At 35.8% G+C, this 27,972-nt stretch overlaps 1 protein-coding gene across 1 annotated transcript in view; it reads left to right on the top strand.

Moving 5' to 3' along the window:
* Cbp53E (Calbindin 53E) overlaps positions 1–27,972 on the top strand; it is a 295,119-nt gene that overhangs the window by 196,870 nt on the left and 70,277 nt on the right. Inside the window, 2 exon segments of the mRNA XM_067117208.1 lie at positions 719–882; positions 19,182–19,267. Of these exon segments, the coding sequence (XP_066973309.1) occupies positions 720–882; positions 19,182–19,267 (249 nt within the window). The 5' untranslated portion in view covers position 719.

The following is a 27,972-nucleotide window of genomic DNA, read 5'->3' as shown; positions in this document are numbered from 1 at the left end:
TTTTATATTCTATAAATTCAACATTGAATAGGCAAAATGCTGAATATAACTGTACTTAGACAGGGCACTAAGATAAAATCATTCTTTATCTTATTTTGTGATTTGCTTCACTTCAGGACAAATAGCAAGGGATTACCCCTGACATACTAAGAGAAGCACTAAAGTGAATTTTAAGTTGATGATGGAAATACAATGAAGGATAATACTTATTTTTAGAGAGGTATCTCGTTTTCCAGCCATATTTGCCTTTTGAAAATACCTTCTGTGCCGTGATTGTGAAATTTTATATATTGATTGATCAGGGTGGATCTTTAGCCACATTTTGATTTTGCAAGAATAGATGTTATTTTTTCCGCAACAATAGTACTTGAATTATCAGTGTTTCATCTCTTAAAATGCTGTGTTTTTGAATTGTAATTCTAGACTAATAAAGAACGCTTCCTACATTCAGAAAATATTTAGAATATTACGAAAATCGAATCTCAAAACATTTTTACAGCTAGGGGAGGAAAATATACAAACTAATTTAGAAAAACTAAATCTCCATTTCCCACTTTTTAATCAAAACGAACGATCCCGCAAAACAAAAGTATACATCTCCATATTCCACATTTCCTACATCTCCATTTCTCACTCTTTTAATCAAAACGAACGCTCCCGCAAAACAAACCTTTCTGCCCGCGTCATCATCTAATGATCACATCTCCTTCTCTTCCAGTATGGCAGTTGGCCCTGACGGACTCACAGATTACCAGAGAAAGATGAACTCTCAGGAAAAGTGCAACAATTTCATGAGACAGTTCCGAGACGATGAGTCTCGGGAACTCAAGAAGCTCACAGCCAACCAGTTCATGGAAGTCTGGAGTCACTATGACGCTGATGGTGAGTTTTCATTTTTTTATTTTTCTTATAGTGTTTTGGTCAGTTTGGAGTTGCGATTTTTTTTTAACGTTCTGTCTTATGTTTTCACTCAGTTTTGCGTTTTTATTTTTCCTCCATAGTTTTAGCAGTCAGTTCCCGAAAGTTTTACAGTTTTCAAGTTGATTTTTCGCGTTCGTACATTTAAAAACTCCATTTTTTTCTTAGATTTGTAAGTGAATTCCTTCAGTTTGTTTTTTACGCAGTTTTGTGTTTCTTGTGTGTTTTCATATTTTAGCTTTCAGTTCCCTAAGTTTTTAATTATTAGAGTTTCCAAATTGATTTTCGCATTCTCGCTTTTGGAAAATTAATTTCTTTCGTAGATTTGTAAGTAAATTCCTTCAGTTTTTTTTTCACTCAGTTTTGCGTTTTTATTTTTTCCATAGTTTTAGCAATCGGTTCCCTAAATGTTTACAGTTTCCAAATTGATTTTTGCGTTCTCACATTTAAAAACTCCATTTCTTTCATAGATTTGTAAGTGAATTCCTTCAGTTTTTTGTTTTAGCTGATTCTCTTATTTACGTTAACTGGTTCTATCTTAACGCCGGAGTTAAGGTATCTTTGTTTTTAAATTCGTCTTTGCTTAAATTCGTCTTTATTTTCAACTACTGCCAGATTGATTCATTTCACGACAATTTAGTTGAATTTTTTAAAGCCCAGAGGATGTCATTTATTTCTTTATTGATTTTTCATTTTAGTGCTTTTTGAAATATTTTTGGGTTTTTCTAGATTTTGGTGCCAAAAAAAAGAAAAAATTACTATTATGTAGTGAGGTGCTCTCATAGGTCCCAGCACAAAGCCTTTGGCCTATATTCCATTCTTTGTTGATCGTTATATCTTTTACTAAAGACCTGTGTTAATCAGGCCTGTTCAGTTATCTCATTTATTCAATAAAAACCACTCCAGGTACCTTTACAAATACAGTAAGCAATAATATATAGGTATTACTAACAAAGGGAGGGAAAGGTAAAATTACAAATATCTGAGGAAGCTTATCTCTTCAGTAAAACTAAATATGCGTCCTATCATAATCATTCAGTTTCTAATCTATTTTTACGCCAGGTATTGACAAAGTACAAATAAAAGGCAATTTAATTCCGAAGCAACAAAGTAAAAATATAGGATTCCATTATGTATCAGTGCAATAACTCTATTGTTCAGTGAACAGCTCACTATGAACCACAAAAGCGCTTCAATTGCGGCATCAAAAATTAACGCCAGAATTCCCAGCTCGCGGTTTCTATGGCACTGGGACATTCGTTCTCATTTTTATGACACACTCTCCAACGAGGCAATCACATAAAGTTGCCAGGGCACTCATAGAATTGCTTGTTTTAGTTTTCCGTAAAGTAAAACTATTGGGCCGGCTTTGTCTGTCCGTCCGCACCTTTTTCTCTCCGCCCTCAGATCTTAAAAACTACCGAGGCTAGAGGGCTGTAAATTGGTATGTTGATCATCCACCCTCCAGTCATCAAACATACCAAATTACAGCCCTCTAGCCTCAGTAGTTTTGATTTTATTTAAGGTTAAAGTTAGCCATAATCGTGCGTCTGGCAACGATAAAGGCCACCACTGGGCCATGGTTAAAGTGTCATGAGCCGCGGTTCATACAGCATTATACCGAGACCACCGAAAGATAAATCTATTTTCGGTGGACTTGATTATACGATGTAGCAGCTGTACAGACAACTCGACTGCGCCTAAGAAACTTTCGTCGCATTTTTTACTTGTTTATTCATCGAAGTGCATACGAGGGAACATTTATGATAAAATACTGAATGAAACTTTAACTTTCCTGTGGCTGAATAAATGCAGCGATGGAGTTGTTGAAGGCTAAAGAATGTGACTCGTTAAGTTCGAAAAAGAATTTCTAGTGATGTCATTGTCCTGAATGTGTAAAGAATTAGGAGTAATTATGGGCCTAATTTGGACTGAAATTTAAAAGTTCATCTGTTGTAATGAGGTAAGGCCTGAATTTCTTTTACGTGGACAGAGAGAGAGAGAGAGAGAGAGAGAGAGAGAGAGAGAGAGAGAGAGAGAGAGTGTTAAATGTAGCTTTACGCCTAACAAAACTATGTACGAGAGAGAGAGAGAGAGTGGCACGTCAAATGTAGTTTTGCGCCTAACAAAACTATGTACGAGAGAGAGAGAGAGAGAGAGAGAGAGAGAGAGAGAGAGAGAGAGAGAGAGAGAGAGAAGTGACATGCTAATTGTAGCTTTGCGCCTAACAAAACTATGTACGAGAGAGAGAGAGAGAGAGAGAGAGAGAGAGAGAGAGAGAGAGAGAGAGAGAGAGAGAGAGAGAGAAAGTGACATGTTAGTAGCAAAAACTGTGTCTAAAAGAGAGAGAGAGAGAGAGAGAGAGAGAGAGAGAGAGAGAGAGAGAGAGAGAGCAGAGTAGTAGGTCATGTATACCTTTACACTTGAAAAGTACTGAAAAAAAAAACACATAAACGCATACACTTACACACTCAGGCAAAAAACAATTCCTATTCGTACATCATTACGCCGCATACAATATGCATGAGAGAGAGAGAGAGAGAGAGAGAGAGAGAGAGAGAGAGAGAGAGAGAGAGAGAGAGAGAGAGAAAGTAGTAGCATGCCACGCGTACCTTCATCGTTCACGCAAAATTCGTCAGTATTGATCTTGTGACAACTACGGAATGGTGTTCAACGAATGAGTGGAAATTAGGTAGATCACGAACACTTATAATATTTATATTTATGTACAAATCAATATCCGCCGTGTTGTCGTGCAACAGGATAAATTTGCAGGCTAAAACAACAATAATTAGACAAATATATTAACTCTTTTTAGTTTTCTTTAAGAGAAAACTATGGTGCCGGCTTTGTCTGTCCGTCCGCACTTTTTCTCTCAGCCCTCAGATCTTAAAAACTACCGAGGCTAGAGGGCTGCAAATTGGTATGTTGATCATCCACCCTTCAATCACCAAACACTCCAAATTGCATCCCTCTAGCCTCAGTAGTTTTTATTTTATTTAAGGTTAAAGTTAGCCATAATCGTGCGTCTGGCAACGATATAGGATAGGCCACCACAGGCCCAGTGGTTAAAGCGTCATGGCCGCGGCTTTTACAGCATTATACCGGGACCACCGATAGACAGATCTATTTTTCGGTGGCATTGATTATACGCTGTAGAGGCTGTACAGAAAACTCGATGGCGCCGGCGCATTTTTTACGTGTTAATTCTACGCAATTAACCGCAGTTGTATCTGAAGAGAATAACGTTACACCATTTCCATTAGGCCCAGGAATTGAAAGACTTTCCGTATCTTTTTTTTTAAGGCGCCCAAATAGCCGTATCTAGCCCAGGGCCGAATGAAACCGGACGAAGAAAGTGTAGGGCTTAAGGGTGGGAGTTGAGGGTTCTGTTTCACACGGCGGGATAGAATAAAACCCGTTGCCCCTTTGATTTAAATCTTAACACCAGGTTGGAAGAGTGGAGAGAAAGGGGAGTTTATTATTATTATTATTATTATTATTATTATTATTATTATTATTATTATTATTATTATTATTATTATTATAAAAAATCTCATAATACTAAAATGATGAAGAAATACGCATAGTGTAAATGTAAATACTGTATACTGTATATTACAATTGTGTGTATATCAATATATATATATATATATATATAGATGTACAAATACATATATATATACAGTATATATATATATATATATATATATATATATATATATATATATATATATATATATATATATATATATATATATATATATATATATATATAGCCTTTTATTATTATTATTATTATTATTATTATTATTATTATTATTATTATTATTATTATTATTATTATTATTATTATTATTATATGCATCTTTCCTGAACAAGCCTGAATGGCACTGACATTGATAACTCCCAAAGTAGTTTTCCCTTTATGGGTTAAAATCTAGTTGAGGGTACGTTAAATAATAATACTTATTTAAGTGTCTATTTCAAGTTGCTACAATACATGTTTTTCATTAAACAAGCGCGTAAAACTTTCTGGAATCCATTTGTCTTGAAGATACAAACATGGTAGAAACTGGAGACTAAGCTTCTTTTTATTTTTAAACACAAAAGTTCGACAACCAATTAAAAACTTTTGCCGCTCCTTTTGTAGAGCTGGTAATCCGCCGCCATCGATACAAACACTCAAATTAATTAAGCGAGACTTTGTGCCGAAACAAAATCGACTGTTTTATTCCGATAGCGGTTTTCCGTTACGGCAAAAAACAAGTAAAAAAAAATGCGCCGAAGTTTCTTCGGCGCAGTCGAGTTTTCTGGACGGCGCATGATCAAGGCCACCGAAAATAGATCTATCTTTCGGTGGTCTCGGTGTAATGCTGTATGAGCCGCGGCCCATGAAACTCTCAGCCGGGCGTGGTGGCCTGTGTTGTTGCGTTGCCGGAAGCACGATTATGGCTAACTTTAACCTTAAATAAAATAAAAACTAGCGAGGCTAGAGGGCTGTAATTTGTTATGTTTGATGACTGGAGGGTGGATGATCAACATACCAATTTGCAGCCCTCTAGCCTCAGTTGTTTTTAAGATCTGAGGGCGGACAGAAAAAAGTGCGGATGGACAGACAAAGCCGGCACAATTTTTTTCTTTTACAGATAACTAAAAAATAGTTTTTTTGATCCGTGAAAATATCGAAAACTAGTTAATTTCATGCAAATGTTGCGCAAAACTTATTTCTTGCAACATATTAAATCAGAAATTTAATGAGAAGAATAATGAAAAAGAAAATTTTGATGCATTTCATAATATATTAAGGCAGGTTACACTAAATGATTTAATGAAACACAATTTACGATTCATTCCTACTGTCTGGATCCATTACTTATCATATTGGCATGCTAGTTATATATATATATATATATATATATATATATATATATATATATATATATATATATATATATATATATATATATATATATATATATGTGTGTGTTTGTATATATATATAAGAAAAGGATTCATACGTACGAAGGATAGACAGAAAAGAAGAAGAAGAAGAAGAAGAAGAAGAAGAAGAAGTTTACGTCTTTGGCAGACCCTTCCAGTTGGAAATTGGAGAAGAATCAGCCCGACAGTATCTGGAAACTTGTGGAACTCAGCTTATTGACGGGCCACCAAACGTGGCGAAATTCTGTCAGAAACCGAAACATATTTTCCTACATTTTTGGGCTTGACGGCCTCATGTTACCATGATTTCTGTCTGTCTGTCTGTCTATAAGTCTGTCTACCTGCACACACACATACACATTATGTATATATATATATATATATATATATATATATATATATATATATATATATATATATATATATATATATATATATATATATATATATATATATATATATATATATATTAGGAGGAGAATTCCTTTATTTCCTTTCATCATCAACCATACCAAATTGCAGCCCTCTAGCCTCAGTAGCTTTTATTTTATTTAAGGTTAAAGTTAGCCATGATCGTGCGTCTGGCACCGCAACAGTACAGGCCACCAAAGGGCTGCGGCTGAAAGTTTCATGGTTCGTGGCCGAGAGTTTTCATGGGCCGTGGCTGAGAGTTTCATACAGCATTATGCGCTGTACAGAAAACTCAATTGCGCCGGAGAAACTTCAGCGCATTTTTACTTGTTTCTTTCTCAGTCTTGTTTGTTGCTGAAGTTGCCCATCTGCGTGGAAAGCCCAGTCCTTGTGAAGTTTCTTACTTTAGAAAAAATTTTTCTTATGCCTACGGCAGTCTTCTTCACCCTTTCCAGTAGTTTATTACTATAGTATGCCTATGGAGTTATTTTTAGGTCTATATTTAACTGTCTACAACTCCAAAGAATTCAACTACGAGCTTGGCTGAGCATCGAGACAACTCGTAGTTTTGTTTAGAAGACACAGACCTATTTTTTCCCGGAAAAGTTTCATCTGATGATGGCGGAGAGTTTCAGGAGGCCTTTCCTTTCCTTTGCTCTTTATCGGAGAGTTGAATTAAAATCCCCCTCCCCCCCTTTTTTTCTTCTTTCTTCAGCAACTCCATTAACTTTTCCATTAAAAAATGGGTGATATTTTTTCTTAACCCCCCCCCCCCGTTTTTTCTGTTTTCTTGACAATGGACGAAAGTGGGAACGAAGGAAGAAACTTGTTACAAATGAGGTGAGTGGAAATGATGGAAGATGGTAATGATTATGATGAAGATAATGATGATAATGTTGATGAAAATGATTCATTGTAAGAGATCTGATAGATTAATTTTCTAGTCGAAGGGGGTTTTCTGTTCAAAAATTACCAAAAGTTCTTCATGAAAAGGCTCAAAATTCCTTCATGAATAGGAGGTATATTCGTACTTTGGTATCACTGCCTAGATTAATGAAAATTGATGGAGAGAGAGAGAGAGAGAGAGAGAGAGAGAGAGATAGCTGGGAAAACCTAAGTAGCTTAGATGTAAATATGAAATGTAATAATATTTATGAATTCTCCAGAATGAAAATGGATTGAGAGAGAGAGAGAGAGAGAGAGAGAGAGAGAGAGAGAGAGAGAGAGAGAGAGAGAGAGAGAGAGAATAGCTGAGGAAACCTAAGGAACTTAGATGTAAATAAGAAATGTAACAATATTTATGGATTCTCCAGAATGAAAATGAAAGGAGAGAGAGAGAGAGAGAGAGAGAGAGAGAGAGAGAGAGAGAGAGAGAGAGAGAGAGAGAGAATAGCTGGGAAAACCTAAGTAGCTTAGATGTAAATATGAAATGTAATAATATTTATGAATTCTCCAGAATGAAAATGGATTGAGAGAGAGAGAGAGAGAGAGAGAGAGAGATAGCTGAGAAACCTAAGGAACTTAGATGTAAATAAGAAATGTAACAATATTTATGGATTATCCAGAATGAAAATGAAAGGAGAGAGAGAGAGAGAGAGAGAGAGAGAGAGAGAGAGAGAGAGAGAGAGAGAGGAGAGAGAGAGAGGACAGGAGAGAAAGAGAGAGGGGGAGAGAGAATCTTCATTGTTTTCCAGAAAGAGACGCAGCAAAATAACGAAAAATGAGGATATTTTGCGAGGATTTTCCAGCGTAAAATGTTTGCATGAGCAGAGACGAAGAAGGAGCGAAAAACACTTGAATTGAAATCCCAAGAAGTAAAATATCTTAGCGAAAAAAATCCCAAGAAAAATATCTTAGTAAAAAAATCCCAAGAAAAATATCTTAGTGAAAAAAAAATCCCAAGAAAAAATATCTTAGTAAAAAAAATCCCAAGAAAAATATCTTAGTAAAAAAAATCCCAAGAAAAATATCTTAGTAAAAAAATCCCAAGAAGTAAAATATCTTAGTGAAAAAAAATCCCAAGAAAAATATCTTAGTAAAAAAAAATCCCAAGAAAAATAACAGCGAATGATTATAAGTCCTGATTTCACACCTCAACAACTTTCTTTTATGAGGGAAACGAAATGTCAAGGCTTCACGTGTAATGAATTACATTAGTGCGAAATTCTTTCGCTTGGGGGATGCATGCCATTGCTGATGGAAATTGATGAGAAACGAGTATGCATGAATTTCAGATAACGGTGGTGTCTGGATGATGGGAGATGAACATGCTTGTCAGAGAAATCTACGTGGCTTCCAACAGTGCGCGCGTGCGTGCACACACACACACACACACACACACACACACACACACACACATACATATATATATATATATATATATATATATATATATATATATATATATATATATTAATTTATATGTATACGTGTGTGTATATACATATATACATACATACATATATATATACTACAGTATATGTATAAATGTATGTGTTTGTATGTATGTATTTATGTATGATTATGCTACTTTTATATGTGGTTATATATGTACATTATATACAGTATATATATATATATATATATATATATATATATATATATATATTATAATAAAAACATACGTACATTCATACATACATACACACATCCTTTACTTTACGAAGTACACGTAATATCCCGGTCGACGAGTCTTTTTAAACCACTGCAGATATTCAGCATACTAATCTCCGTCAGCATATGAAATCGGTCGTGTCTCGCGTTTAATCCCTGAAATCTTTAAACGGGACCAGTGCGTCCTGCTCATTAAACTCCAATCACTAAGAGATTTGGGATTTTATCAGCAGAAAAGGTTCCCCGCCACGCATATTTTGAGCCGTTCGGAATTGGTGAAGTTTTGGGGAATTTGTATACACACCGCTCGTGCAATTTAGATCTCGTTTTGATGCGTGTGTCATTAGCGGCCCTCTGTCTCTCTGATTGATGTATAATATATATATATATATATATATATATATATATATATATATATATATATATATATATATATATATATATATATATATATATATATAATATATATATATATATATATATATATATATATATATATATATATATATATATACATTTATGTATCCATACCCCTTAAGAAATGTTTCTCCCTACGCCGGAACCATTTGAAGTGAACAAACCAAATGATTTTGTGATTTCTTAAAGGCTCCAACCTTATGCGTGAACTTTAGTCTGCACATCCGGCACGTGGCTTTCAAACGGGTTTCCTGAGTAGAGATCGCTAATAATGACTCTTATTCACCCATGATAGCAACTGATAGCTCATTAGTGATTGGTAATTACAAGCCTCCCTCTCTTTTATTAGTTTTCTGAAAAGAAAACTATTGAGTCGGTTTTCTCTGTCCGTCCGCACTTTTTCTGTCCGCCCTCAAATCTTAAAAACCACTGAGGCTAGAGGGCTGCAAATTGGTACGTTGATCATCCACCCTCCAGACATCTAACATACCAAATTGCAGCCTTCTAGCCTCAGTAGTTTTTTATTTTATTTAAGGTTAAAGTCAGCCATAATCGTGCGTCTGGCAACGATATAGGCCAGGTCACCACCGGGCCGTGGTTGAAGTTTCATGGGCTGCGGCTCGTACAGCATTATATCGAGACCGCCGAAAGATAGAGCTATTTTCGGTGGCCTTGATTATACGCTGTACAGAAAACTCGATTGCTCTGAAGAAACTTCGTCACATTTTTTACTTGTTTTCATTTGTGGTCAGGAAAAAATAAATTTCAAAAATTTTTCGAGAATATGGATTAGGATTCAGGGTGATTCCAAAGGTCTTTAATATTATTGTCGTTGGCATATCCCCATCTTGAAAATAGTTACATACGCATAATAAACTTTAAAAAATATTTAATGATAAAAAAAAATTATTGAAAGCGCTAACGAAAGCGAGGTCTTCCATGTTACAACAGAGAACAGACATTCTCGATTTACTGAGCAGATGAATTCATTACTTTCAGACTTCATTTTAATATCCTGAAATCGCTTAACATTCTGTTAGTATTTTCATCATCTAGTTACATTACACATGTTACATTTTATATTAACAGTCATTGCATGTTAACCGTTTTCAACCGTCCATCATTCATGACCGTATTGACAGTAATGCATTACATTCAATTCATTCATATATCATAATCTGGATTCTGAAAAGAAGCGTCCATTATTAATATAAGGAAGTCTGTTGAAGCCCTCCCCCCATTCTAATATTGGCATTCCCCCCCTACCCCCCCCCCAGCGGCCGTTCCCCGAAGTAGTTTTTCATTATGAATGATACTCTCAGTTCGGTCGTTCGCCTGCAATAAATAGTAATTGGCTGTTGAGTAGGCGATATTGATATCTTCAGCATGAACCTCGTAATGGAATGGTGGACCACTCTTGTTAAACCGACGGAAAAGTCTTCGGAAATTGAAACGGACGGAAGGGAAGTGTAATTTTGACAGAAAGAACTTTCAGAAAGAGAAGACGGGTCATTACGGTGACTTTGTTTGAAAAGTGTCGAAGGAAAGTCGATACGATATGACAGCTGGAAGACTGAATAGTGTCTTTAAAGCATAAAGGTACATTGAATTACATTGCAAGGAAAATAAAAAGTTTAATAAGGAAATAGGTGGAAATAACATGTATTTGATGTCAATAACTCTTTGCCATGACAGATCAGAAATAAACTAATCAAACCTGTACGAGTGGGAGAACTTAAGAGTTTAGATCTCACGATTATTTACGAAAGATAATAAAATTTAAAAACAACAATTAGCTTGACACCATATGCAAATAATATTCTCCTGGTACGGCAGAAGCAATTTGACCACAAATACAGTGAAAGATAAAGAAAAAATGAACTTCGTGCAACCTCTGAGTTTTAAAATAATTGACAGACGAATTTATTGCAGATAACAGAGTGACAGAATGTGACAGATCCAGATTGGGCAGATCTGAAGAAGGCATCTGGTGACAGCATTTAGGGTGGCCAATTGAATATTAAACGGAACTTAAACAAGTAAAATATGCGCCGAGGTTTCTTCGGCGCAGTCGAGTTTTCTGTACAGCCGCTACAGCGTATAATCAAGGCCACCGAGAATAGATCTATCTTTCGGTGGTCTCGGTATAATGTTGTATGAACCGCGGCACATGAAGCTTTAACCACGGCCCAGTGGTGGCCTGTCCTGTATCGTTGCCAGAAGCACGATTATGGCAAACTTTAACCTTGAATAAAATCAAAACTACTGAGGCTAGAAGGCTGCAATTTGGTATGTTTGATGACTGGACGACGAATGATCAACAAACCAATTTGCAGCCCTCTAGCCCGACTAGTTTTTAAGGTCTGAGGGCGGACAGAAAAAATGCGGACAGAATAAAGTGCGGACGGACAGACAAAGCCGGCGCAATAGTTTTCTTTTCAAGAAAACTAAAACGAGGTACCTTAGTGATGAGGAATGCTGGAATGATAAAAAAAGTATATATGGACGATGAAAATTGCATTAGCATAGTGAAAAATTTACGTATGTATGAGTTTTTTTTTTGTGCAGTCTGTGTGTTTCATTGACTGGGTTGCGTATGTGTAAGTTATTTGTGTATATATGCGCTTGTATGTATGAATGATGCTCTGTAACTGTGAGGATGTGTATGCACTAAATACACGAAAGTGCTTTAGAATCAACTTTAACTTCTTACCCTAATGTACGGTATTTATAATGTACAGTATATTATATTATATATATATATATATATATATATATATATATATATATATATATATATATATATAGAGAGAGAGAGAGAGAGAGAGAGAGAGAGAGAGAGAGAGAGATAATTGAAAAACTCCAAAAAAAAAGGGTGTGAAGATACAAGGAACTCTTCAAAGGCTCAAAAGCATTCATGACTATCATTTCTTCTGTTGTGTCCGAGGGACGAAACGGCGACCTGCATTCCTGCCTCCCTGGAATCCATTCCATTTTATTCCCGGCCTTCTCATCTTGGCTGCCTTCGACCCCGTCCTGCTTAAGCAGAAGACAGGGCAATAAACGATTCCAAGAATTCCTGTCAAGCGCGTAATTTGCATTCGCTGATTGAGCGATTATGCAAAAAAATTAAAAAATAAAAAAAAAAATAATAAAAAAATATCAGCCGAGAGACGGTCCCAAGCCTGGTTAAAGGGTTGGGCTATTGACCTTTAAAATTAGGGGCAGAGGTCAGGTTGACCTTTCTTGGAAATCAGATGTCATGAATATGTATATTTCCGTGACATTTTCTGACCTTAGGTTTCTGGTGTGTGAACAAGATTGGTTTACAGTAAGCAAGTTAAGTAGATGAAGAGATGATTTTTTAAATTATTTTTATTTGACCTGATTATTAGTTCTAAATGTAGTAGGAATCAAGAAAACTGCTCAGAATTTCATGTTAATGGACCGACTCGTATATATGTATGTGTATGTGTGTTTGTGTGTATACGTACATACATACATACATACATAAATATATACATATATATATATATATATATATATATATATATATATATATATATATATATATATATATATATATATATATATATATATATATATATATATATATATACACATACATACACACACACACACACATATATATAAATTTCTCGTCCTGAGGAAATAAAAAGAAAAAGGCTCTTTGCAACATTTCTCTTAACAAGTCGTGAAAATGACAGTTGCCGGATCTCCAGCTACAAAGCGATATTGACCAAAGCGTCATTGTAAACGGGTCAGTGACGTTTGTCATTGTCAAGCCAGTGTGTTTGTCTAGTCAATAGATACATTATTAACCTCTGCCTGTCATTATTCACTCTGAACTACCTGGTTCTCAATTTACTGCAGTATCATTATTTTGCATTATTTTTTTTAGGGGATATATGACACTGCTATCACATAGATAACTTTTTTTTATAGACTTTTGCTTTATTTTTTTTAGGGGCTATATGGCACTGCTATCACATAGATAACTTTTTTATAGACTTTTTTTTTCAAAAAGGGAAAATGAGAATATATAGGTATGACTCCTATCTCATACGTGACTTTTTTATGGATTTTTTTTTAAATAGGGAAAATGAGAATGTATGTAACACTCCCATCTCATAGATGACTTTTTTTATGGAATTTTTTAAAGGAAAATGAGAATATATATATATATATATATATATATATATATATATATATATATATATATATATATATATATATATATATATATATATATATATATATATATATATATATATCATAGATGACCTTTTTATATGATTTTTTCTAAAAAGGAAATAAGAATATATGTAACACTTCTTTCTCATAGATGACCTTTTTATGGAAATTATTTTCAAAAAGGGAAAATGAGAATATGACAATCCCATCTCATAGATGACTTTTTATAGGAGATTTTTTCAAAAAAGGGAAAATGAAAATATATATATAACACTCCTATCTCATATGTGACTCTTTTTATGGAATTTTTTTCAAAAAGGGAAAATGAGAATATATATATATATATATATATATATATATATATATATATATATATATATATATATATATATATATATATATATATATATATATATATATATATATATAACATATATCTATATAGATGACTATTATATAACACTATCTCATAGATGACTTTTTTTGGAAAAAAAAGGAGAATGAAAATATATATGAAAATCCTATCTCATAGATGACCTTTTTTATGGATTTTTTTTAAAAAGGGAAAATGTGAATATATATATCCTATCCTGTAGAAGACCTTTTTATGGAAAATTAAAAAAATAAAAGGGAAAATGAGAATTATATATATATATATATATATATATATATATATATATATATATTATATATATATATATATATATATATATATATATATATATATATATATATATATATATATATATAACGCCCTATCTCATAGATGACCTTTCTTTTATGGAAATTCTTTTAAAAAAGGGAAAATGAGAAAATATATATATGACACGTATCTCAAAGTCTCTCTTTTTTTTCCAATGGAAAGTCATTTTTATCAAAAGGGAAAAAGTCCTATGATTCACAGGAACCTTAACTACGTAAGACGATAAAGGATTTTCTTTTCCGTGGAAAAAAAAAACCTTTACCAGTGGGGAAAAACCTTTCGTCTGATAAAGGGTTTTTTTTGTGGTTTAAATCAACCAGCACTTTTCACCTTAAACACACCTACTTCGAGTAATGATGCCATTGGTCTCTTATGCAAAAATGAATAGATAATAAATAAGTGAATAAGTAAATGAAAGGAGATCTATATTTCTCAGTTGACTCCAGCTGGAGACTCCTTTAAGCAATCCTCATTTTCTGGTATATTGAGTTCTTACGAGATGAAATTGTCGTTCAAAGGATGAACAGAAAATTTATTGGTGGATCGGTAAAGTCCATTTTGATTTTTCATCCTTTTATGACACTTTTTAGGTCTTCCTCCTCCTCCTCCTCCTCCTCCTCCTCCTCCTCCTCCTCCTCCTCCTCCTCCTCCTCCTCACTCCTCTCATTCTACTCCTCCTCCTCCTCCTCCTCCTCTCATTCTACTCCTCCTCCTCACCTTCCTCCTCCTCCTCCTCCTCACCCCTTTCATTCTACTCCTCCTCCTCACCTTCCTTATTCTCCTCCTCCTGCTCCTCTTCCTACTCCTCTACCTCACCCTACTCCTTCTACTGCTCCTGCTCACCCTACTCCTTCTCCTTCTACTCACCCAATCCCTCCTCCTCCTCCTCCTCCTCCTCCTCCTCCTCCTCCTTCTCTCTTTTACTCTCCTCTTCCTACCCCTCTTCCTCACCCTACTCCTACTGCTCTTGCTCACCCTACTCCTTATCCTTCTACTCACCCAGTCCCTCCTCCTCCTCCTCCTCCTCCTCCTCCTCCTCCTCCTCCTCCTCCTCCCCCCTGAGGCTGAGTGCTGGATCCATCTCCTTCAACGCCGCAGCCACAGCCCCACAAGGTCCACAGAAATAAAAAGAAGAAGCTCCCCAAATATAAAAGCCATTCGGGTCCCGTCCTCATCCAATTGCGGGAGACAAACGCCCTTATTGTCCCAGGGCGCCTGACATTGTTCTTGCACCCACGCTCCACCCACCCCCCCCGCAGCAGAGCCCTATCGTCGTCGTCTTCTTCGTCTTCCCAAATTCCTCCCCAAGCAATCTTCACTCCACCGCCGGCTGGGGAAATGGAAGAGAGAAAGGGGGAGAAAATAAGAGAAAATATTCACTCAATCGTCCTTGAATCCAAGTTAAGTTCATTCATTACCTTCCTTTTGTTGCCCTTCGCAGCAGCGAGAAAGTCTCGGGAGCCAATTGTGCGGCTGACACTGTCTCGACAGATATTTATTGGCTGTGCTTTATTCGTTCCTTCTCCCCGTCATTTTGTTTTTCTCGGGGCACAAAAGGGGTAAGTTTATTGATATTTTTTTTTTGTTTTTTATCACAATGAAGAGGCTCCTGCTGCCTGTTATTGGTGCTATTCATAAGCGGGCCACATTCTTACGGGATGGCCCAATAAAGCCAGTTTACCCGCTGTTGACACTTCGCCTGAATAGAATGGCCCGCTTGTTGGGGAAGGAGAAAAATGGATTGAATCGAATGGAGAAATTCTGTCACTTCCGTGTCTTCCAGTCCCTCAGTGGGGTAGTGCCGCCAGTGCACCTCATGCGGTGCACTGTGGGCGTTACTTGAGGTTCTCTGCTGCGTGCCTTCCTTAGGTCCCTAGCTGCGACCCCTTTCGTTCCTTTTACTGTACCTCCTTTCATATTCTCTTTCTTTCGTTTTACTTTCCAGCCTCTCCTAACAGTTGATTCATAGTGAAACTGCTTTGAGGTTTTCCTCCTGTTACACATTTCAAACCTTTTGCTGTCAATTTCCGTTTCAGCGCTGGATGACCTCGTAGGTCCCAGTGCTTGGCCTTTGGCCTGAATTCTGTTTTCAGAAGAGCCCAGCTGAGACCATCATATTATTATTATTATTATTATTATTATTATTATTATTATTATTATTCACAGAGGAGAGTGTCTTCCCTGTATCATTATCTCACCTGTATGTTAAATTTTCGTAATTTCTCTTTTAGTTTTCTGTAAAAGAAAACTGTTGTGCCGGCTTTGTCTGTCCGTCCGCACTTTTTTCTGTCCGCACTTTTTATGTCCGCCCTCATATCTTGAAAACTCCCAGGCTAGAGGGCTGTAAATTGATATGTTAATCATCCACCTCTAGTCATCAAACATACCAAATTGCAGCCCTCTAGCCCCATTAGTCTTCATTTTATTGAAGGTTAAGGGTAGCCATGGATTGTGCGTCTGGCAGCGCTTTCGGAGGCGTGCGAGGCACCATCACTTGACCACATCTGGGGAGCAACTGAACGTTTGCCGGAGGTAGCTGATAGCTTTATACAACATTATACGCTGTACAGAAAACTCGATTGCGCCGAAGAAACTTCGGCGCATTTTTTACTCGTTTTATCTTTTATTCCCATCCGCAAAAATGCACCCAGGGACTTCGCGCTTACGAAGGAAGTAAATATAGATAAAGCGGAATAAACAGCTTTACTCTGGAGCAGCCAATCCGCTTAGGTTTGCTTAAAATCGCCCAGCCGTATCCGTTTAGGCTGATTATATTTGCCGTAGCCGCTCGCCCATATGACAAGATGCCTGATGCGTGTTGAAAAGCTTGGAAGCTAGGGTTTTTTTTTTTTTTTTGACGTGAAATTTTCGCTGATATATTGCATTAGCTTAACGACTGTTTTATCTATGAGAAGTATAATATATATACTGTGCATGTATGCATATACATATACATATATATTTATATAAGCATACATATACATGTTTATATATGTATAATATACAAATATATATTTTATATATATATATATATATTTATATATATATGTTTATATATATATATATACATATATATATATATATATATATATATATATATATATATATATATATATATATATATATATATACACATGTATATATATATATATATATATATATATATATATATATATATATATATATATTGAAATAAATACCTGATGTCTGAAGAATATATTTTGTTAAAACACTTGTATGCATTTTGCAGATATTGTTACTATCCATCTAGTTTTTTTTTTTTATAATAAATCTGAAATTATAATGATCGCGGTTTCTTCACTTCTCCTGGAACGGTAAGGACGCTGGGAATACATTTGCCAATGGATAATAAACGAGTAAAAAATTATCCGAAGTTTCTTCGGCGCAGTCGAGTTTTCCATTAACTCATCTTTCATTACTATGGAGGGGGGGAAGGGGTTTGTTCCGTCAGGGCACCTCGCGTGGCGCTCTGTAAGCATTTACTAAAGGTTGCTTGCGGCGTCCCTTCGGCCCTTAGCTGCGTCACCACCCAACTTTTAGCTTTTTTACTTTACTTCCACTCCCGCCTCCTTTCTTCTGTCATGCTGTCTAACCTCTCTAACTGTTACTTCATGGTATAGCTGTGAGGTTTCCTTCCAGTTCCAAACTTTAAATCCTGATTATTCATTTTTATTATTTTTTGAATTTCTTTCTCTTCATCTACTGTTCACCGTCTTGAGCGCTGAATTGCCGACAGTGCTCCAGTGCTCGGTTCCCGTAGATGGTTAGTGCCGTCTGTGCACCTCATGCGGTGCACTGTAGGCATTACTTAAGGTTCTTTGCTGCAGCGTCCCTTCGGCCGCTAGCTGCGACCCCTTTCATTCCTTTTACTGTACCTCCGTTCATAATCTCTCTCTCTTCCATCTTACTTTCCTCAACCTTCTCCTAACAGTTGTTTCATAGTACAGTTGGGAGGTTTTCCTACCTGTTACGCCTTTCAAACCTTCCGACTACAAATTTCCGTTTCAGCGCTGAATGACCTCATAGGTCCCATCGCTTGGCCTTGGGCCAAAATTCCGTATCCCATTGTAGTGCTTAGCTTGACAGCATAAATTTCACAAATCAATCAATCAATCAATCAGTCAATTCTTTCAAACCCATCAAAAATTGAATTTCACTCAGTGTTGTTTTTTGACTGAGCTGGCTTTATGCCAGCACGGGCTCTTGCTCATAAAGAATTTCAGTCAAGCTTTTTCAATATCAGAGTAACTTCGGGGACTTGAGTGATCAAGAAGAAACGGCTGCTTTTGACATTCCATTTTCACTCCTGATTTGCTCTGATCAAGTTGAAGAAGAAAAACAGTCTTATAATTAACCCTTTTGTAATGTCTATCCCCAAAACCGAGAGGTTGATATTATGAGCTTCTATTAATATGCAAATGGAATCAGTGCCTTTTATATTGAGAGAATAAAAAAACAGTCAGTGTAATTTTGAAGTGGGGTCGAACTCCAAATTGCGCGGCCTGGGAATGAAACGCAGTGAAATGAAGGCAGTGAGAAAATTCACATTACGCGAGATAGCAATATTATTTGCACATTGTGTATGCATACATCTGTATTTGCTATGACGTAGGTATGTATGTGTAAATGTGTATGCCAAATATACTAATTTTCATTAACGCAATTGATCCTTTTGCTTTTCCTGAATGAATGGAATTAATATAACTGATGTTTTGTTATTTCTGGGGAGAGCACCTCATGAATAAGATAATTCTGTTGTAATTCTTTTCAGAATATAATTGCCATATCCTTAAAAAATACAAATAAAAACGAAGTGCGGAATATCACTGAGCAAATACTCATCGCGTTTTCTTCACCATCTGACAAACCCGTTTTCTGTCTTGTTCTTTTGAGGGGAAACTTTAACTAAAAGGACACTTTCTGTCTCTTTCTCCACCAGGCAACGGCTACATCGAAGGATCGGAGCTGGACGGGTTCCTGAAGGAATTCGTCTCTTCCGTCAATGCCAACGACACAGGACCAGAGGTAAGGTCACAGTGGGTCATCAGAGTTCTTTGGGTCAGAATTCAGCAAGTTACAGTCCAGTACAGTTCAGCACAGTTCCAGTTGAACCAAAAGATTTTTTGTACTAGAGTCTGTCAGGTCGTTTTATCATTATTGTTTTTCAGTTCTTTATTGTCAGGTTTATCTTCAAAACAAATAATGATTTTATGTTTGATGCATTTGGTAATTTATGATTATTATTTATTAAGCTGTCATTGATATTATTTTGAGGCCATTCAGTCACTATTCTGACCAAATCATTATCTTACATTTGAAACATACAGTAACCCTCTAACAGTGGTTTACCGTCATTAATATTATTTCTGTCAGTTGGTGTTTTCAGTCACATGGATATAAAGTCATAAGATTATTTCATATGTCTTCTAATATTCTAAGGTGTTATGATGAATTGTCGCGAGTTTCAGTCTTCAGAAAATGCCTAACTCTTTGGTTGGTTATATGAGGTTCGCTTCAAACCGAATTTTTATTTTATACCATTTTCTTGCTCAGCTTCGAAATAGGAATATTTGCTGTCATTTGACGTGTAACAAAATAAATAACAAGAGATCTCGTGGAGATAGTTTGACGTGAGAAACAGATATCGGATAGAAAGTATTTTATATCGTGCAAGTTGGATCAGATATGATATGCTTCGAATCATATTGTCATTCACTTATCTTGTTCATTTTAACGTGATTGCTTGGTCATGTGAATCGCAAAAAGTAAAAAATAAACAAATAAAACTGGAGAACATTGTCCTGTAAAAGAAAGTAATTTAGAAAGTATTTTACGTTCTTTTACGTTTACCACGTAATACTTCTTTGCTTAGCTAGGCACCTCCCGTACATGGGTACGGGGGCATGGTTTTTAACTGGGAAAATGCGACGCTAGTGTTAAGCAATTGTCATTAAATCTGCAGTTCTTATGAAGACGTCAAGTTTGGATTGTCGTGACCTCAGTTTTATATATATATATATATATATATATATATATATATATATATATATATATATATATATATATATATATATATATATATATATATATATATATATAGATAGATAGATAGATATGGATATATCCATATAAATTACATATATCCATGTATAAATTAAATTGCATTCACCAATCTGAAAATATGTAAATATTGCATCTCCGTTTTTTAAATTTTATTGCAAGAGCTTGATATTGTCATATTTTTTTTTATATCACTATTCGATGAAAGCGTGGTAAACGTGGACACATTTTATAATTAACACCTCGCATTCAATAAAGCTTGAAATTCAATATATCTCAACTACAGTGTTTCGCAAAATGAATTAGGCTTCGCTCCTGTTCCGTAATTGTGAACGAGGGAATGAATTTAAATGTTTTTTTAGTTAAATAGCATAAAAAAAAAAAAAGAATATTTATAACGATAGTATAACGTATAAGAATGTATAAGTTTTTCACTGGATGGAAAAAGCGAATAAATTAACAGTGTAAACCATGAAAATGCATAATTACGGTTCTTTCTTTTTAGTTTTCTGCAAAAGAAAACTGTTGTGCCGGCTTTGTCTGTCCGTCCGCACTTTTTTCTGTCCGCACTTTTTCCTCTCCGCCCTCAGATCTTAAAAACCACTGAAGCTAGAGGGTTACAAATTGGTATGTCGATCATCCACCGTCCACTCATCAAGCACATCAAATTGCAGCCCTCTAGCCCCATTAGTTTTATTTTATTTAAGGTTAAAGTTAGCCATAATCGTGCTTCTGGCAACGATATAGGACAAGCCACCACGGCCGGCTGAGAGTTTCGTGAACCGCGGCTCATACATCATCATACCGAGACCCCCGAAAGATAGATCTATTTTCGGTGGCCTTGATTATACGCTGTACAGAAAACTCGATTGCTCCAAAGAAACGTCGGCGTATTTTTTGCTTGTTTGATTGTGTAAACGATCCAGTTGTCAGCATGTTGCAAACCACAACAGTGAGTTGGGGTTAACTGAGGATTAAGCGCATGATCCTCGCGTCACTTTCCAGCATAATTTCGCCAACAGTTATCCTCATTCTCGTTCAGTGCTTCCCTGTATCTCTGCTGCATAGCTCGTGTTTCCCCATTCATTCCAGGATTCCATGCGCTGGAATGAAAATATTCGCTGGAATGAAAATGTTCGCCAGAATGAAAATATTCGCCGGAATGAAAATATTCGCTGGAATGAAAATATTCACTGAAGAAAATATTTCTGGAATGAAAATATTCACTGAAGAAAATATTCGTTGAATGAAAATATTCACTGGATAGCAAATATTCACTGGATTGAAAATATTTGCTGGAATGAAAACATTCACTGGAATTAAAATATTCACTGGAATGAAAACATTCACTGGAATGAATATATTCACTGGAAAGCAAATATTTGCTGGAATGAAAACATTTGCTGGAGTGAAAATATTCACTGGAAAGCAAATATTCGCTGGAGTGAAAACATTCGCTGGAATGAAAATATTCATTGGAAAGCAAGTGTTTGCTGGAATGAAAATATTCGCTGGAGTGAAAATATTCACTGGAATGAAAATATTCACTGGAAAGCAAATATTCGCTGGAATGAAGATATTTGCGTGAACGAAAATATTCACTAGAAGGAAAATATTCGCTGGAATGAAAATCTTCACTGGATTGGAAATCTTCACTGGAACTATCCAGCGGCGAAATTACGCTCTCTCTCTCTCTCTCTCTCTCTCTCTCTCTCTCTCTCTAATCCGAGGTCGTAAGCACCGCTATAAAAATGTTTCTCTCAAGTGTTTCTCTCTAGTGTTTTTCTCTCAAGCGTTCCTCTGAAGTACGTCGGGCTGATCCATCATCACCTTCCGTCCGCCTTCCTGCCACTGATATTTCGGACTGAGCTGACGTTCGTCTCCATCCCCGGGGGGAGGGTGGGGGGCTAAGGCCCCCGTCCCCCTTAAAAAATGAGTGTCCGTGAGGCTTTCCCCTTTTCCAGCCGTTTTTCTTCCGCTGGGAAAGAAATATGGCTCCCTGACCCAGATGGGACGGGCTCTCGAGAAGGGTTAATAAATAAAGGGCAGTGGGTGAAAAAGAAGGCAATGGAACAAAAGAAGATAGTGGACAGAAAGAAGGTATTGGAAAAAAAGAAGGCAGTGGGAAGAAAGCAGATAGTGGAAAGAAAGAAGATATGGGAAAGAAAGAAGACAGTGGAAAGAAAGAAGATATTGGAAAAAAGAAGGGGAAAAGAAAGAAGACAGCGGAAAGAAAGAACTTGGAAAGAAAGAAGACAGTGGAAAGAAAGAACTTGGAAAGAAAGAAGACAGTGGAAAGAAAGAACTTGGAAAGAAAGAAGACAGTGGAAAGAAAGAACTTGGAAAGAAAGAAGACAGTGGAAAGAAAGAAGAAAGTTAAAAAAGAAGACAGTGGAAAGAAAGAAGAAAGTGAAAAAAGAAGATAGTGGAAAGAAAGAAGACAGTGAAAAAAAGATAGTTGTAAGAAAGAAGATAGTGGAAAGAAAGGAGACAGTGAAAAAAGAAGATAGAGGAAAGAAAAGAAAATAGTGGGAAGAAAGAAGATAGTGGAAAGAAAGAAGACTGAAAAAAGAAGGTAATGGAAAGAAAGAAGACAGTGGAAAGAAAGAAAACAGTGAAAATAAGAAGATAGTGGAAAGAAAGAAGACTGAAAAAGAAGTTGAAAAAAAGAAATGGAAAGAAAGAAAACTGAAAATAAGAAGATAGTGGAAAGAAAGACCGTGAAAAAAGAAGATAGTAGAAAGAAAGAAGACAGTGAAAAAAAAAACAGAAAGTAGTGGAAAAACGAAAAGAAATCGATTATCCCGCTTCTCTAGGGAATGACGAACTGTAGATAAGGGGAAAGTATATATATCCGTCTCTCCTTTCGTGGTGCGAGCATAAATATTTTTATTTTTGCGAAGACAACGAAGGTAATCTGATGTTGATGGTGGTGATATTGGCATAATGTTTTCCTTGCCTGCAAGGCCAGCCAGCAACTGTTCTTCGACGTGTTATCATAAATAAGCTGGATCAAAACAAGGAAAGAATCATTTGAAAATTCAGTTCAACTGCTACACCTATTTCAAATGAGATGTTCCAGAATCACGGAGAGAGAGAGAGAGAGAGAGAGAGAGAGAGAGAGAGAGAGAGAGAGAGAGAGAGAGAGACTTGGTTACATCGCGAAGCCAAGCTTGTGTTGTTTCTCGCAAGAAGGGATATTTCTTACTGGAATTAAACCTTTGCTGAACTTGCAAAAAAAAAAAAAAGTCTAATTTAAGATTAATATTTAAGCTCTTGTCCTTCACCCAGTTACTTCCGCCACGTAGGCGAAGGGAACGAGGTGGATTCAATCTTCAAGGGCAGGCAGAGCCCGAAAAAGTAGGCCTATTTTAATATGAAACTTTAACTAAAAGTTCTGACAGAACACAGAGAAAGTTGGACCTAGTTTCAAAATTCAGCCACTTTTTTTTCTTTTATAAATACTAAGCAGTATCCTACCTTTTGCTCAACCTCCTTATTTTTTAATTACCAGGAACCACCAGACCTTTCTTTTTGAGACCTCTCCATCTTCCGGGATGCCGTGGAACACCCGCCAAGCGATTTGTTCCCTAATTTGCTGCGCATTTGTCAAATCTGTCCATTGGTGTGCCTGATGACTTTTTCTTTCCTTCCACTGGCCTTTGGAGTTTTTTATCTTTTTTTCCTTTTAGAGTTAGTCTTATAACCACCCCCTCTTGCGACGCAAGGTATATGAACTTATCAGTTAATAGACATTCCTCTTTAATTCATGTGGTTTTGTTATTCTTAATTCTTTTGGTTCTCCTTCTGTTTTCATTTCCTTCTTTCTCTTCTTTGATTCCTGGCTCTTGGAGGACCTTGAAAAGGGAAAAGCGAAAAATGATCTCTCTCTCTCTCTCTCTCTCTCTCTCTCTCTCTCTCCGCATCTTTTCTTTTCGTAATGATCTTCTCTTGGATTTTTTCTCTTTATTTTTTCAATTTATCCTCATCCATTTTCTCTCTTTTCTGTTTATTCATCTTTTTCCATCCATAGTCTATATTTTTTCAGTTTATCCTCATCCATTTTTTTTTATCCTTCCATCTCTCTCTCTCTCTCTCTCTCTCTCTCTCTCTTTTACTTTTCGCATAGTCCCGCATCTTCTCTTTTCGTAATGATTCTTTGGATTTTTTTCCCATCTCTTATTTTTCAATTTATCCTCATCCATTTTCTCTCTCTCTCTCTCTCTCTCTCTCTCTCTCTCTCTCTCTCTCTCTCTCTCTCTCTCTCTCTCTCTCTCTCTCTCTGTGAGCCTAGCCTAGACATTGTCAGAGGCAAATGCCTTATTATTCTGAGCAAGTAGTTGGTTCGCCTGTGAAATGAATAATGAATCATCTTGAATGTTAATTAAAGTTAATTAAGATCTAATGAGAGAGGAACACAGTCCATGCAGAGTTATTACTCCCATGGAAAATATTAATTTACATATATATATTTACTCATGCTTTTCCATGCCTTGATAACTCGGTTACTAGTGATTTTTCGCCACACGCAAGCGTGCTTGTTTATTTATGTAATATTATATATATATATTTCTGACTCACATCAAGACCGAACCCAGGTCTCTCGATTGAAAGACGAGACCGCTGCCGACCAAGCGGTCTCGTCTTTCAATTGAGAGACCCGGGTTCGATCCTGATCTGAGTCAGAAATTTATTTCTGTTCCACACGTGATTGTGTTCATTATATATATATATATATATATATATACATATATATATATATATATATATATATACATACACACACATGTATAATTACATATACACATATACTTATATATACATACATACATATATATATTATATATACACATATACTTATATATATATATATATATATATATACATATATATATATATATATGTGTGTGTGTGTGTGTATATATATATATATATAATTACTCAACTTCATTTACATAATGCCAAAGTTGCAGTCATTACAAATTAGCCATTATTGTGTCTGGTAGCATCTGGGCCTCGTCGTTTAAAGCAACAATGCGGAGAGACTTCGTCGTTCATGGTGGTAAATAAATTCTTTGCGGCTCGTGACTCTTATTGAAAAACTTTGCTTTGTTAAAAGAAAAATCTTCAAAGCAAAACTTTATAAATTGTGACCTGGGGCAGTACCTTTGTAATTCAGCCATCTGTGCGGAAATATTCAGCAGTTGGAATATTTCTTCGTCGATTTGCAAATCGCATCAAATGTTTTTTATATACAGATTGATTTATTATGTAAATATTTATTCGCTTTTAGAACAACGTTGGGAATGTTTGTAACAGATAAGATAAGTAATTCTTTATATGCGTTTAAGACATGATCAAAGATTATCTTATTTCCACGTGAAAAAAAAGATTAGAAACATGTTTCATTGCCATCTGAAAAAATCCAGGTTTGAAACACGTTTCAGTAACGCCTCGAAATGACAGTTAGAAACACGTTTCATCAACAAATAAGATAACAAAATAAACTTATTTCGTTTTCACGTAGAATTATGTTGAGAAATATACGTCACTGCACACAATAAATATTAAAAATTTATCTTATGTGCTCTCGGAAATAAGATATTCTTAGGACATAAATAACAATAAACAAATCTGAATTAAAAAGATTAGATTTTTGTATCGAGGCATCGTATCCACAATCATTTTCATCTCCCCTGCATATCGTAATAACCTTTCCATAAATCCCATTAAAAATTATAACACTTCCCAGTTCCAGAGGTCATTTATTCCCCACACAGTTGGACTGTGGAACAGTCTCCCTGAGCATGGCGTGCAATTGGAACTTCAGAAGTTCAAGCGAAGATGCAATGCATTACTACCCTAATACAATTCTTGTATTTTAATCATGTACTCACTTTTTTATTTATTTATTTATTAGTTTGTTCATTACCTTCTCTGTTACTTCTTTCTAATGAACACCATGTTATTTGGAAGCTTGTATCCCAAAATCACTGGCACGTCTGTGCTTGTTCTATAATAATAATAATAATAATAATAATAATAATAATAATAATAAGAAGAAGAAGAAGAAGAAGAAGAAGAAGAAGAAGAAGAAGAAGAAGAAGAAGAAGAAGAATATTAGGAAGAAGACCTTCTTTAATACAGGTTTTGTTAAACAAAATGGCAGTTTCAACAGCATTTATTTTATATAGTAAACGCTCAGTTCGTCTTATCAATTGCTTTTCTTGCGCTGGAATGGTTGCAAGCAGTTGACCGATCACTAAACCACCGGAGATGAATATCGGTCAGTTGCTTGCGACCATTCCACCGCAAGAAAAGCAATTGATAAGAAGAATTGAGCGTTTACTATATAAAATAAATGCTGTTGAAACTGCCATTGTGTTTAACAAAACCTGTATTAATGAAGGTCTTCTTCCTAATATTCTTCTTCTTCTTCTTCTTCTTCTTCTTCTTCTTCTTCTTCTTCTTCTTCTTCTTCTTCTTATTATTATTATTATTATTATTATTATTATTATTATTATTATTATTATTATTATTATTATTATTATTATTATTATTATTATTCACATAGAACAAGCCCCCTAGTAGTAATAATAATAATAATAATAATAATAATAATAATAATAATAATAATAATAATAATAATAATAATAATTGAGTCCTCAACCTATAACAAAAACAAGATCGTATAAACAATTTAGGAAATGAACTTCCTGCTTATATCATCGTTTCTTGAAGCCAGCAAATATATCCTCTCTTACACGAAAAAAAAAAAAAAAACTTTACCAATATTGAAAGCGCTTGCGGGATGCGCCTTACCAAGATGAGTAATAGGGCGAGATCATGTGAGCCATAATCTCCAGAGCAATTTGGCTAGTTTCCTCTCTCTCTCTCTCTCTCTCTCTCTCTCTCTCTCTCTCTCTCTCTCTCTCTCTCTCTCTCTCTCTGACGTGAGACGCCGCGGTGTCTTTTATAGCCTGCATATTTTTCTTTTTTTTTTTTTTTTTGGCAGCAGTTTCAGAGGCGGTTTCGCTGGCTTGCAGTTCTCATTAGCATAAAATGTCTTCCTTGATCGAGCGTATATGTTTCTTTTTTGAAAGGTCTCTCTCTCTCTCTCTCTCTCTCTCTCTCTCTCTCTCTCTCTCTCTCTCTCTCTCTCACACACACACACACACAGTGAGATATGTGAGGAATTTCTTTACTGCTCCTCTCTCTCTCTCTCTCTCTCTCTCTCTCTCTCTCTCTCTCTCTCTCTCTCACACACACACACACACGGTGAGATATGTAAGGAATTTCTTTACTGCTGTGCAAATTTCTCTCTCTCTCTCTCACACACACACACACACAGTTGAGGAATGTGAGGAATTTCTTTACTACTGTGCAAATTTTTTTCTCTCTCTCTCTCTCTCTCTCTTTCTCTCTCTCTCTCTCTCTCTCTCTCTCTTCTCTCTCTCTCTCTCAAACACACACACACTGGTGAGATATGTGAGAGACATGTGAGAGGAATTTTTCTTTACTACTGTGCAAATTTCTCTCTCTCTCTCTCTCTCTCTCTCTCTCTCTCTCTCTCTCTCTCTCTCTCTCTCTCTCTCTCTCTCTCCCAGTTGAGATATGTGGGAATTTCTTTACAGATAACACTTTCTTTTTTTCTTCTTGTGTCCTCATCG

The sequence above is a fragment of the Macrobrachium rosenbergii genome, chromosome 2 (genome assembly GCF_040412425.1).
Source record: "Macrobrachium rosenbergii isolate ZJJX-2024 chromosome 2, ASM4041242v1, whole genome shotgun sequence".
In the NCBI taxonomy this organism is placed as follows: domain Eukaryota; kingdom Metazoa; phylum Arthropoda; class Malacostraca; order Decapoda; family Palaemonidae; genus Macrobrachium; species Macrobrachium rosenbergii.
The sequence above is the reverse complement of the archived record's forward strand: the minus strand, read 5'-3'. Positions and strand labels throughout refer to the sequence as shown.